This window comes from Pristiophorus japonicus, chromosome 2 (assembly GCF_044704955.1).
Source record: "Pristiophorus japonicus isolate sPriJap1 chromosome 2, sPriJap1.hap1, whole genome shotgun sequence".
Lineage (NCBI taxonomy): Eukaryota > Metazoa > Chordata > Chondrichthyes > Pristiophoridae > Pristiophorus > Pristiophorus japonicus.
The window spans coordinates 156026519-156039243 of NC_091978.1; the positions used below are offsets into that span (position 1 = coordinate 156026519).

The following is a 12725-nucleotide window of genomic DNA, read 5'->3' on the forward strand; positions in this document are numbered from 1 at the left end:
CCTAGCATAAAAGGCAAGCCACCAAGTGTGATCCTCACTCTGGAGTTATCAATAAAGGACTAAGGTCACTACAGTTCAAGTACAACACATTGCCTTGTGGAGTCATTATCAGAGCACCCAAGGACATAACATCTTCCTCTGCAAAGATGAAAATAGAACTTTTTAAGAGAGGGTCCTTCTGCTGTGGTGGCCCCAATCTCACACACACACACACACACACACACACACACATTAGTCAATTTACAAATGTAATTGCAGTGCATAAATACTTATAGTAACTGCTTGGCCAAAGTTCTGCCATTTCTTTTCGACCTGCACACCACTTCTTGGTGTCATGACCACTGCATTGAACATTTCTGTGACTTGTTCCCAAGGTTTTGCTAGTTGAGAGGGTTTCAGTTTCTTTAGTCCCATTCTTCCTTTGCTCTCAAGCACATCTCATCTCCTCTCAATGATGTCTACCAGGGGCTCAATTTCTTCTGCTTGAAATCTCTTGGCCCTTCCCCCTTCCCCTTCTCCTTCTCCTTCCCATTCCCTTGGATCCATCTTTTGCAACTAAAATTTAAATGTCCAGATCCAGCTCTGATCCAAATGTGTTCTCAGAAGCTCTTGATACAGACCAGGAAGTTCACTGTGGATGCGTGGACACACCCGTCACATGGAAAAAAAAAATTTTTCTGCCGCATGCACACTGACTTTTCGACACACCTTTAAAGCTCCACCCCCAGATTTAATTCGGGTACCGCAGCGCCAAAATTAAATTTTGCTTTGGCGAAAATTGAATTTTTTTCCCCGCCGCAAACAGGCACCAAAAAAATCGTCCGTTTATCCTCCTGGGCATCAAAAATCGGCAAAGAGGCAAATAGAGCCCTATATGTTTTTAAATGTTGTAGCTTATTGAAAAGTTAAATAAAAGTCAAAAATATAGTCTAAAATACAGCATATTTGTTTAATTCCTCTGTTGTCATTGCTACAATTAATTTCAGCGACCAAAGAAGGCACCTTCCTGGTCATAGAAACATAGAAACATAGAAAATAGGTGCAGGAGCAGGCCATTCAGCCCTTCGAGCCTGCACCACCATTCAATAAGATCATGGCTGATCATTCACCTTAGTACCCCTTTCCTGTTTTCTCTCCATACCCCTTGATACCTTTAGTCGTAAGTTCCATATCTAACTTCCTCTTAAATATATCCAATGAACTGGCATCAACAACTTTCTGCGGTAGAGAATTCCACAGGTTAACAATTCCCTGAGTGAAGAAGTTTCTCCTCATCTCGGTCCTAAACGGCCTACCCCAGAGCAATTTGTCCAGAGGACTGTGTGTTAGGCAATACAATTGGTTGCGTTGTAGACAAGATCTAGCTTGGTTAAGATAATTGATTGAAAACAGAAGTTGGTGACCAAAGGGAACTACTTGAATCTACTGCCCAGTTATAGGCCCCAAGTTTCCACATGATTTGCTCCTGATTTTTAGGAGCAACTGGTGTAGAATGGAGTATCTTAGAAATCGGAATTCTCGTCATTTAGTTTGCTCCAGTTCTAGTCAGTTAGAACAGTTTCACTTTGGAACAGAATTTTTTTTTCAAAAGGAGGCGTGTCCGGCCACTTACGCCTGTTTTCAAAGTTTTGTCAGTGAAAACTTACTCCAAACTAACTTAGAATGGAGTAAGTGAAGATTTTTGTATGCTCGAAAAAACCTTGTCTACACTTTAGAAAATCAGGCGTAGATTACAAATCAGGCATAGGGAATGGTGGGGGGGCGAGTGTTTAAAGGGAAGTTTACAAACATTAAACACTTCAGTTTTACAAATAAAGGGCGCAAGTTTCCACACGATAAAAAACGGGCGCCCCTCCGAACTGGGCGCCCGTTTTTCGCGCCTAAAACGGCGCCTAAAAAAAAACTTGCGATTCTGGAGCGTTCTGCAGCTCCTTGTCTGCCTGGCACGGCGCCCAGGGGGGCGGAGCCTACACTCGCGCCGATTTTGTAAGTGGGAGGGGGCGGGTACTATTTAAATTAGTTTTTTTCCTGCCGGCAACGCTGCGCGTGTGCGTTGGAGTGTTCGCGCATGCTCAGTGTGAAAAAAACATTGGCACTCGGCCATTTTTGTAGTTCTTTGTAGCTGTTTAATTTTTGAACATTTTTTAATAAAAGCACGTTGCCATCAGCACATCAGCACTGAGGCTTCTCACTGTCTCCTTCTCCCCTCCCCCGTGGGAAGAACGGCGCTTCCTCCCCCCACCCGCGGGAAAGAACGGGCGCCTCCCCCCCCCGCCCCCCCGCGGGAAAGAACGGGCGCCTCCTCCCCCCCCCGCGGGAAAGAACGGGCGCCTCCTCCCCCCCCCCCGCGGGAAAGAACGGGCGCCTCCCCCCCCCCCCCGCGGGAAGAACGGGCGCCTCCCCCCCCACCCGCGGGAAGAACGGGCGCCTCAGGCTGACTGCAGCATTCTCCGTGCCTGAAGCACTTTCACACAGGTAGGAAGATGGTTTATTTAATCCTTTCTTTGCTTATAAATGTTTATTCAGGTTGGATTTATTTGTATAATATTTGTAGAAGTATAAATAAGGATTTATTGTAGAATTTAATGACTTCCCTTCCCCCCCCCCCCACCTCGTTCTGGACGCCTAATTTGTAACCTGCGCCTGATTTTTTAATGTGTAGAACAGGTTTTTTCAGTTCTACAAAAATCTTCACTTGCTCCATTCTAAGTTAGTTTGGAGTACGTTTTCACTGTGGAAACTTTCAAATCAGGCGTCAGTGGCCGGACACGCCCCCTTTTGAAGAAAAAATTCTGTTCTAAAGTAGAACTGTTCTACCTGACTAGAACTGCAGAAAAAAAAATGTGGAGAATTGCGATTTCTAAGATAGTCCGTTCTCCACCAGTTGGTCCTAAAAATCAGGTGCAAATCATGTGGAAACTTGGGCCCAAAGAGCCATCATCAATAATAAATGATAAATACATCAATAAATCAACCAATAAATCAATCAAAAAAAATTAATAAGAAATAATTTTTTTTTTAAAATCAATAAATCAAACATTTTCTACTTACCGACTGCAGCACCGGGAGCCCTCCAACAGCGTGCTGGGATGCCCCCCCCCCCCCAAGTGTGTCTCTGTCAGTGTCTCTATCTCTTTGTCTGTCTGTGTGTGTCTCTCATTCTCTGTCAGTGTCTGTGTTTCTGACAGCGCGCGGAGGGGGAGGAGGAGGATAGAGGGAGAGAGGGGGGGAGCAGAGGGAGGGATGGGGGAGAAGGGGGAGGGGGGAGAAGGGGGAGGGGGTGGAGAAGGGGGAGGGGGGGAAGGGGATAAAGGGGAGAAGGGGAGAAAGGAGATGGGGGGAAGGTGATGGGGGGGAAGGAGATGGGGGGGAAAGAGATGGGGGGAAGGAGATGGGGGAAAGGAGATGGGGGGGAGGGAAGGAGATGGGGGGGTGGGGAAGGAGAAGGGGGAGAGAGGCTGAACGGGCCGGGCCCGAGACTTCGGGCAGGGCCCGTCCCCAGCACCAGATTTACAGGTAGGTGGCGTTGGGTGAGTCGGGGGGGTGGTGGGAGGGAGGTCGGTTCGATTCGGGTCGGGTGGAGGGAGGGAGAGGGAGGTCAGGTCAGGGGGAGGGAGGTCAGGTCGGATCCAGTCCGGGGGGGGAGGGCGTGGAAGCGGGAGTCGGGTCGGGTCCGGTCCGGGGGCGGGGGGTGGGGGGAAAGCAGGAGTCGGGTCGAGTCCGGAGGCGGGGTGGGGGGGGGGAAGCGGGAGTCGGGTCCAGTCCGGGGGCGGTGGTGGGGGGGGAAGCGGGAGTCGGGTCCGGTCCGGGGGCAGCGGGGGGGGGGGGGGGAAGCGGGAGTCAGGTCCGGTCCGGGGGCGGCGGGGAAGCGGGAGTCGGGTCGAGTCCGGAGGCGGGGTGGGGGGGGGGGAAGCGGGAGTCGGGTCCAGTCCGGGGGCGGCGGTGGGGGGGGAAGCGGGAGTCGGGTCGGGTCCGGAGGCGGTGGGGGGAAGCGGGAGTCGGGTCCGGTCCGGGGGCGGGGGGGGTGGGGGGGGAAGCGGGAGTCGGGTCAGTGTCGGGTCCGGTCTGGAGACGGGGGGGCGGGAAGCGGGAGTCATGTCGGGTTGGGAGGAAGCAGGAGCTGGCCGTGGGAGGAGCCTTATTCACGCAGCCCCAGTGAGGCCATTCGGCCAGGGCTAGGGGCTGCGTGCTTCGGGCCCCTCCCACACAGTTTCGGGCGCCTGGAGCTACTGCACTTGCGCGCCCACTGTATCGCGCATGTGCAGAAGTCCCGGCACTGTTTTCAGCGTAGGGACCTGGCTCCGCCCCCTACAGCTCCTGCTGCGCTGCGCCGAGGGCCAGAGGACCTGCAGGGTGGTAGAGAATCTGGAGGTTTTTTTTAGGTGCATTTTGTGGCGCGAAAAACGGGCGTCCAGGTCGGGACTGTGCCGTTCTAGGCGCGGCTCGAAACTTGGGCTTATGATGACTATTTGGTACATTTCAGAGCAAAGTAATTCTTGCTCAGAAAAATCTCACACTTAATGAGATCTCTGATTATTTCCATGAACTCCAAATATAGTTATTCTTATCTTTCAACTCTGATTCTTTAGCAATTTTTGAAAATGATTTTGTAATCCTGTTTTAGCTAATTATATTTTCTTCATTAAAAATAATCAATAGTTTAAAGCTGGGAATTGATAAATGTATTAATTATATCACCCAATAAAACGTGGCTCGGTAGCCATATTGACAGGAGGTCTCTGAACCTATGCTGAATATTGTAGCTTTAATTCCCCCAAATTATCTTTAATAAAAGTATATTTTTTTATTTGTCGGACATAGACATTTTCAGCAATCTAGGGTTCAAATCTCAGGATGCAATATGTTGGAGGTACGGTGGTGTGAGACAGAGGTGATGGGCTTTGTACCCATTATCTGCCACCTTGCTGAATTCACCTGCCAAGCTTCAATGGAATAGAGCACCCAGACTTGCAGAGATAAAGTAACTCGAAATATAGAGCAGTAACTACCTATCTTTGCAAAAAAAAAATTCTGGAAGAGGTCATTAAAAAGTACAAACTTGCAAAAAGGTGAAAAAGTTGAAAACTTTATTTTTCACACATTTAGTCATGTTCAGCAACACATGTTTGTTACTAAATACATGGTCAATGACCAGTTCCTCTATCCAGTTGCATTAGATGTTGTTATATCTGTATTTTTCAGTTCTGCTGCTGATCTTTAATCCTGTACCATATGACACAAAGCGGTGTATCAGTTTTTCACCACCCCCTTCATTACTTTTAGGTAAAATACTGAAATGTTTTTTGGATTGGAGTGTTCCGGCACATTCACAAACACCACACCATACTCTGAATCTATTATATAGAGACACAAACCTTAATTTATGAACCAATGTCCATAGTGAGTGTAGGATGGAGCAGGATGGAGGCAACACTCATCATCATCATCATCATAGGTGGTCCCTTGAACGAGGATGACTTACTTCCACGAGTTCACAGGTGTTTTGATGAAGGACCCGATGTTCCAGTCCGGAACTCCAATTGAGGGGGTGGAAGATGCCTGTGCATGAATTTTTTTAACGTGTGGTGACCGTTGCACACCAGCCACCACACAGGCTTGACAGAGCTAGGCCTTTATCCAGTGGCAAGGGTTAACCAGGACGACTGGAGACCTGCTCTGCTGCACGGAAGGTGTGATCTCACCAAAACCCTGTATAGTTGTAGCAAGACTTCCCTACTTTTATACTCTATCCCCCTTGCAATAAAGGCCAACATTCCATTTGCCTTCCTAATTACCTGCATGTTAACTTTTTGTGTTTCATGTAAAAGGACCCCCAGATCCCACTGCACTGCAGCATTTTGTAGTCTCTCTCCATTTAAATAATAATCAGATTGTTTATATTTCCTACCAAAGTGGATAACATCACATTTTCCCACATTATACTCGATCTGCCAAATTTTTGCCTACTCAATTAACCTATCTATGGGCTAGATTTTCCTATAATTTCTCGGTACCTATATGTACCACGACAACTGGAGCCTCCCCCTTCCTCTCCAAGTCCATCTTCAGCCCGGAGGAGATGTCCTTTACCCTGGCACCAGATAGGCAACACAGCCTTTGGGGTGACTCGGCTGCAGAGAACCCTATCTATTGCCCGAACTACACTGTCCCCTACTACAACCACCTGCCTCTTTACTCCCCCCACTTGAATGGTTTTCTGCACCATGGTGCCTCGGTCAGTCTGCTTGTCCACCCTGCAGTCTGCACACTTGTCCTCAAGGGTTGCAAGAACCTCAAATCTATTGGACAAGTGCAGGGACTGAGGCTCCTGCAATACTACCTCCTGGATCCCCGTACCTGCCTCACTCGCAGTCACACCCTCCTGTCCCTGACCATGTGTCAATTCTAAAGTATTTAATCTGGAGGGTGTGGCTGCCTCCTGGAGCAAAAGATCCAGGTAACTTTCTCCCTCCCTGATGTCTCGCAATGTCTGTAGCTCGGACTCCAGCTCCTCAACTCGGAGCCGAAGTTCGTGGAGCCGCAGACACTTACCACAGACGTAGTCGCCCTGGACCAAAACGTCCAGACACTCCCACATATTGCAGCAGCAACACATCTCCTGTTTTCCCATTATTTAATTTAATTAATTAGTTTAGCATTAATCAATATTTACCCTATATAGTTTATTAAATTAGTTAAACAAATAAAGGTTAGCTTTTAGTATTTAGTTATATGCTATATGCTAATTTAAAAGAAAAAAGAAAAACAGCCCACAATAACTACCAATCACTTACCTGCCTTACCTGTGATGTCACACAGCAGAGTTCTCCACCCGGAGCTGTGCGATCTCCTGGGAGAGGCAAAAAACAGATAAAAACCCAGGCCAATTGGGGAAAATAATCTGGGAAAATTCATCTCCGACCCAACCAGGCGATCGAAACTAGTCTAGGAGATCACACTGGCCGTATGCTGTGGTCTGCTGTGGCTTTTATCCCCACTCTCAGGCCTCGATCTGCTCCCGCTCAGGTACACCGCCGCTCTGGGGAAAAAGTTAGGAAAAACAAGGCAAAGCAACATCTCCCGCCCCCACTTCACTGAACTTTCCCACTTACCAAATTCTATGTTTTCTCACTCTGAGCTGCTGCACTTCGGACAAATCCGGCCTGGCACTCCACCTGCTTCTCCCTGGTCATTGAGAAGGAGATATATTGGAGTCTTCTCTTCTATAGCACATTGGTGACCTACTGGATGGAGTAATGGGCGGAAAAATGCACAATATTAGAGATGTCTGCACTTGCAGATTGGAACAAACCGGTAGCGTAAAAGTTCAGAGCTATGATCAGTTTTGTCTCAACGCTGAGAGCTGTCCTCAGCCTTGTGTGAGGTTCCAGATCTGGCCGCTGGACATTGCAGAGCTCGGTCAGGATGTTCTTCGTAAATCGCAGCCTTCGCACACATTGCTCGTTGCTGAGCTGCAGGAAGGAGAACTGATGCTGGTAGACCCTTGGACAGTAGGGCCTCCTTGTCAGAGGTAGGTGCTGGGCCACCTCCCATGCCAGCTGGTTGAGCGCCTTCTCCCTCTTCCTGCTGATGTTGCGGAGCCTCTGCAGGCTGCTGCTGGCAAGGCTCCTCACTCACTATCTGGTGCGGGGGTCAGCGTACCTCACCCTCCTCCTCAAGCCATCTCCCTCCTGTCCAGCCTCTGGACGTTGAGGTCTGTGGCCATCTTCTACATGTTGGGCAGCCATGGCTGCTGCCTCCCTTGCCCCCTGCCTCAGAACTCGTTGGTGACAGCGACGCCTCCTCCTGCATGTCTCCTTGCCTCTGACAATGTGCAGAAGGCGTTCCCCCGCCAAAACTGAGCCCATTATGGCTGCAGGCTCGACCCTCACTTGGTGGCCTCTGTGGAGCAGAGAATGACACCCACCGGCCATGACGAATGAGTGAGTGAAAAAAATTTGCTCACTCTGCAAAAGTTCTCACAAGCCTGCTGTCATTTTTCCAAAGTTGCACAAAAATCCGTGAAAAATTCTGATCACCAAAAACCCGATCGCAACACACCAGCTGGGGGTCACCAACAGTACACCAACCCAAAAAGCTGGCGGGGGCACTGTCACCAACCAGCCAGCATTTTTAATGCTGAAAATAGGTTACAGGGCGGAGCGGCAGGGGTGCGCACTTTGATTGCATCATCAATGTCGCAAGCCCCATACTGCCACGGATGTCAGCCTATTGGGGCAGAAGTGGACAACGCCCCAAAAACTCCTGCACTAAATTTCGGTTGTGGTGGCCAGTTGACAAAAAAGTGGCGGCCATTGGATTCTGCTGCATGGCTGCCACGAACGGGCAGTAACGAGCCTTATCGGGATCCTAAATTTCGGCCCCAATCTGTTTTAGGTGTTGGCTGAGGAATATATGTTCGCCAAGACACCGGGGAGAAATCTCCTGCTCTTCTTCAAAATAGTGCCAGGGGATCTTTTACGTCCACCTGAGAGGGCAGATAGGGTCTCGGTTTAACGTCTCATCTGAAAGACGGCACCTCCGACAGCGCAGCACTCCCTCAGCACTGCACCGAACCATCAGCCAAGAGCTTGTGCTCAAGTGTCTAGAGTGGGATCTGAACCCACAACCCTCTGACCCAGAGGACAGAGTGCAACCCCTGAGCCACGGTTGACACTTTTCCCTCTGAACAAATGCAATTGGAGGATATTGGCATTTGAGTGTCGGGGAGCTGAAGGGGATTGTGGGCAGAGAGCCGTGCAGACAGAAGGTTTGACGGTCAGGCATAAAAGATGGAGGAGACTTGAGCATATTCTAGTTACACGCGTAACTTACTTACGCCCCAAATTCCTCGACCTTTTAAGCCACATAATTGTTTGCACCCACAATATAAGTGTCGCAGGGCGCAAGTGTGAAGGAATCCCCAACTCACAAAGTTACAGCACCAGACTATGCACAAGCATAGTGCTGACTTAAAAAAAATGCCAATTGTTTCGATTGAAGTTTCATCTCAACAAACTAAAAAAAAGCTGCATTTTTAATTTGATTGTTTTTAACAGTGCTTCTTTTCAGTCTGAATACAGGAAAGCCATTTGACCCTACTGTTTCTACGATTATTTTTTAGCCTTACCTAAATTAAATTAATTTTCCAAGTCCTTGTTGAATGCTTCATTCATGCCTTCTTCACACTCAGACCCAACCCTCAGTGTCTATTAGTGATGCCCAAAGTTGCTAAGACACATGGAGAGCTGCTGGGTTCTCATTTCTAATGTAATGATTGCCGCAGACCTCTCGGCATGCCCCAGAACTGGGCTTTCTGTTCTCTTAGTCATGATCCCAATTCCCTTCATCCTCAGAATCTTCCAGATAGGAACGGCTGATCCGGATCGTAGATGACTTCAGATTTACTACACATTAAAATATTCAAAATGATTTGATCTGCGTGTGTGAACGGATTTGAGTATTCACACCAATGTTCTGCATCTCCAGATGTCTGTATCCACACATCTGGGTTCTTTTTTTTGTAATGTCATTTCAGTACAGGAGGAACTGTACCAGGCTCAGCTCAGCAAATTGTTATCAAGGAATCTGATCACTTTAACAATCAAGGTGCTGGTACTGAGACAGACAGAGATGCACACAGGTAGCTGAGAAACAGCACTCTCTGCTCTGCCTGCTCCTTCATGTCACATTTATGGCTCAGATCGCATCTTTTGTTGCTTTCGAATGAATCATCATAGAATCATAGACATTTATAAGTTGACTCCATATGGCAGATTTTCCTGGGTCTGACCCCAAATGCACTCGAATGCCTGAGTGCAAAGAATATTGGAAAATTGGGTGAACAATGCACTCCAACCCACCTGACATTCATCCATTTAAATTATTGATGGAAAATTGTGCGGGTTTTATACAAGTTGATAAGTCAGTGTCCCTACATTACAACAGTGACTGCACTCCAAAAGTACTTCATTGGCTGTAAAGCGCTTTGAGATATCTGATGGTCATGAAAGGTGCAATATAAATGCAATTCTTTCTTTAATTTACTTCACATATTACACCTGTTTAGCCCTCTATGCTATATTCATATTTAGCAGAATAATGGATACTTAGGAGGGAGTTACTAAGTTTTAGTCTTACTGAGAATTTCAGGTGATATAGAGCGAGAGCAAAGCTGGAGATATTTACAATCACCATTTAAATCCTGACACTGGTTCTAGTTCACTCCCTGGTATCTGTTGTATTTGTTTAATGTATGCTGTGTGTGGAACTACAATTAAATGTTTAGATGTCTTGGTAAGTTTTTAGGGATCCATATTCTCTGGAGTAGCCGGCTATCTCTGCACCAGTGCCAAATGACATTCAAAGACGGGAATTTTACTACATCGTGACTTCATTACTCCGGTCATTCGAGGGACTGCCGAAGAAGAAGACTCCAGTTAGATTACTTTTGAAATTCCACACATACAGTTCATATTACAACTTTAAATCATTATAGCATTTGTATTTTGGCAAACATAAAGTACATTGCTAACATTATCCTGATTTGAATTTATTGTTCACAAGATATCAACACTTTCTGCTTATGATGTCAGATTTTGTAATGTGCTTTTATTATCAGCCAGTATAGATTGTCATTATTATACTGCTGATACTACAATTGCAATGCTGTAAAATGAGTTGAATAATATTTTCCTGATTGTTAGTGTCACGTTTGTGATTTGACTGGTTTGTGTCTATCCACTGGTTTTACATTCAAAAATCTTACTGAAGGGGTTAACCAAAAATGGCATCTGAGTACAGTACAGAGAATGAATAAAGAAAACATAGAAACATAGAAAATAGGTGCAGGAGTAGGCCATTCGGCCCTTCGAGCCTGCACCGCCATTCAATAAGATCATGGCTGATCATTCCCTCAGTACCCCTTTCCCATTTTCTCTCCATACCCCTTGATCCCCTTATCCGTAAGGGCCATATCTAACTCCCTCTTGAATATATCCAATGAACTGGCATCAACAACTCTCTGCGGCAGGGAATTCCACAGGTTAACAGCTCTCTGAGTGAAGAAGTTTCTTCTCATCTCAGTCCTAAATGGCCTACCCCTTATCCTAAGACTATGTCCCCTGGTTCTGGACTTCCTCAACATTGGGAACATTCTTCCCGCATCTAACCTGTCCAGTCCCATCAGAATCTTATACGTTTCTATCATCCTTCTAAACTCCAGTGAATAAAGACCCAGTTGATCCAGTCTCTCCTCATTTGACAGTCCAGCCATCCCTGGAATCAGTCTGGTGAACCTTTGCTGCACTCCCTCAATAGCAAGAACGTCCTTCCTCAGATTAGGAGACCAAAACTGAACACAATATTCCAGGTGAGGCCTCACTAAGGCCCTGTACAACTGCAGTAAGACCTCCCTGCTCCTATACTCAAATCCCCTAGCTATGAAGGCCAACATATCATTTGCCATCTTCACCGCCTGCTGTACCTGCATGCCCACTTTCAGTGACTGATAAACCGTGACACCCAGGTCTCGTTGCACCTCCCCTTTTCCTAATCTGCCGCCATTCAGATAATATTCTGCCTTCATGTTTTTGCCCCCAAAATGGATAACCTCACATTTATCCACATTATACTGCATCTGCCATGCATTTGCCCACTCACCTAACCTGTCAAAGTCACCCTGTAGCCTCTGAGCGTCCTCCTCACAGCTCACACCGCCACCCAGTTTAGTGTCATCCGCAAACTTGGAGATATTACACTCAATTCCTTTATCTAAATCGTTAATATATATTGTAAAGAGCTGGGGTCCCAGCACTGAGCCCTGCGGCACTCCACTAGTCACTGCCTGCCATTCTGAAAAGAACCCGTTTATCCCGACTCTCTGCTTCCTGTTTGCCAACCAGTTCTGTATCCACATCAGTACATTACCCCCAATACCACGCGCTTTGGTTTTGCACACCAATCTCTTGTGCGGGTTTTATATAGAGATTTGCATATATAAGGCAGTTTTCATGACTTCCGAAATCCCAAAGCACTTTGCAACCAATTACGTACTGTTGCAATGTAAGAAATGTAGCAGCCAATTTACACACATGCTCCCACAAGCAACAATGAAATAAATGACCAGATAATCTGTGTTTTAGGTTTAGATTAAAGGATAAATATTGGCCAGAACTCCCCTGCTCTTTTTCGAATAGTGCCATTGGAAGTTTTATGTCCATTTGAAAGGGCTTATCGAAAAGATGGCACCTCCAACAGTGCAGCATTCCCTCAGTACTGCATTGAAGTATCAGCCTAGAATTTGTGCTCATGTTTCTTGAGTTGACATGAACCCACAACCTCTGACTCCGAAGTGAGAGTGCTACCACTGAACCACAGTTGACAAATGAGACCCAGGTATCACATTTTAATGATTTTTGACTATTTTAATCTTGGGTGACCTTTGAGTACTTTATATTAAGATATGATTAAGTTAAGTCCTGCTCAACAGAGGTTAAATCCATAATATACCATATCTGGATATACAGATTAAGGTACAACACAAAAGGAATTAAGCCCAGCTGAAGCATGTACATGGGATGGTAATTGTAACAAACCAAATTAGGTTGAGAGTTGTTAATATTTTCCAGAGTGGAGATTGGTAGATTATGTTGGAATGGTTTCATTCAGGGGAGCCCAGTGGAAAACTGGAAGCAGCAGTTAGTTTGATTTGCAGCTCAACTAGC

At 46.7% G+C, this 12725-nt stretch overlaps 1 protein-coding gene across 1 annotated transcript in view; it reads left to right on the plus strand.

Annotated features, from left to right (window-relative positions):
* LOC139232587 (uncharacterized) overlaps positions 1–10372 on the plus strand; it is a 169981-nt gene extending 159609 nt beyond the window's left edge. Inside the window, exon 8 of the mRNA XM_070863019.1 lies at positions 10302–10372. Within this exon, the coding sequence (XP_070719120.1) occupies positions 10302–10308 (7 nt within the window). The 3' untranslated portion in view covers positions 10309–10372. The remainder of the gene's footprint in view (positions 1–10301) is intronic.
* The last annotated feature ends 2353 nt before the right edge of the window (positions 10373–12725 follow it).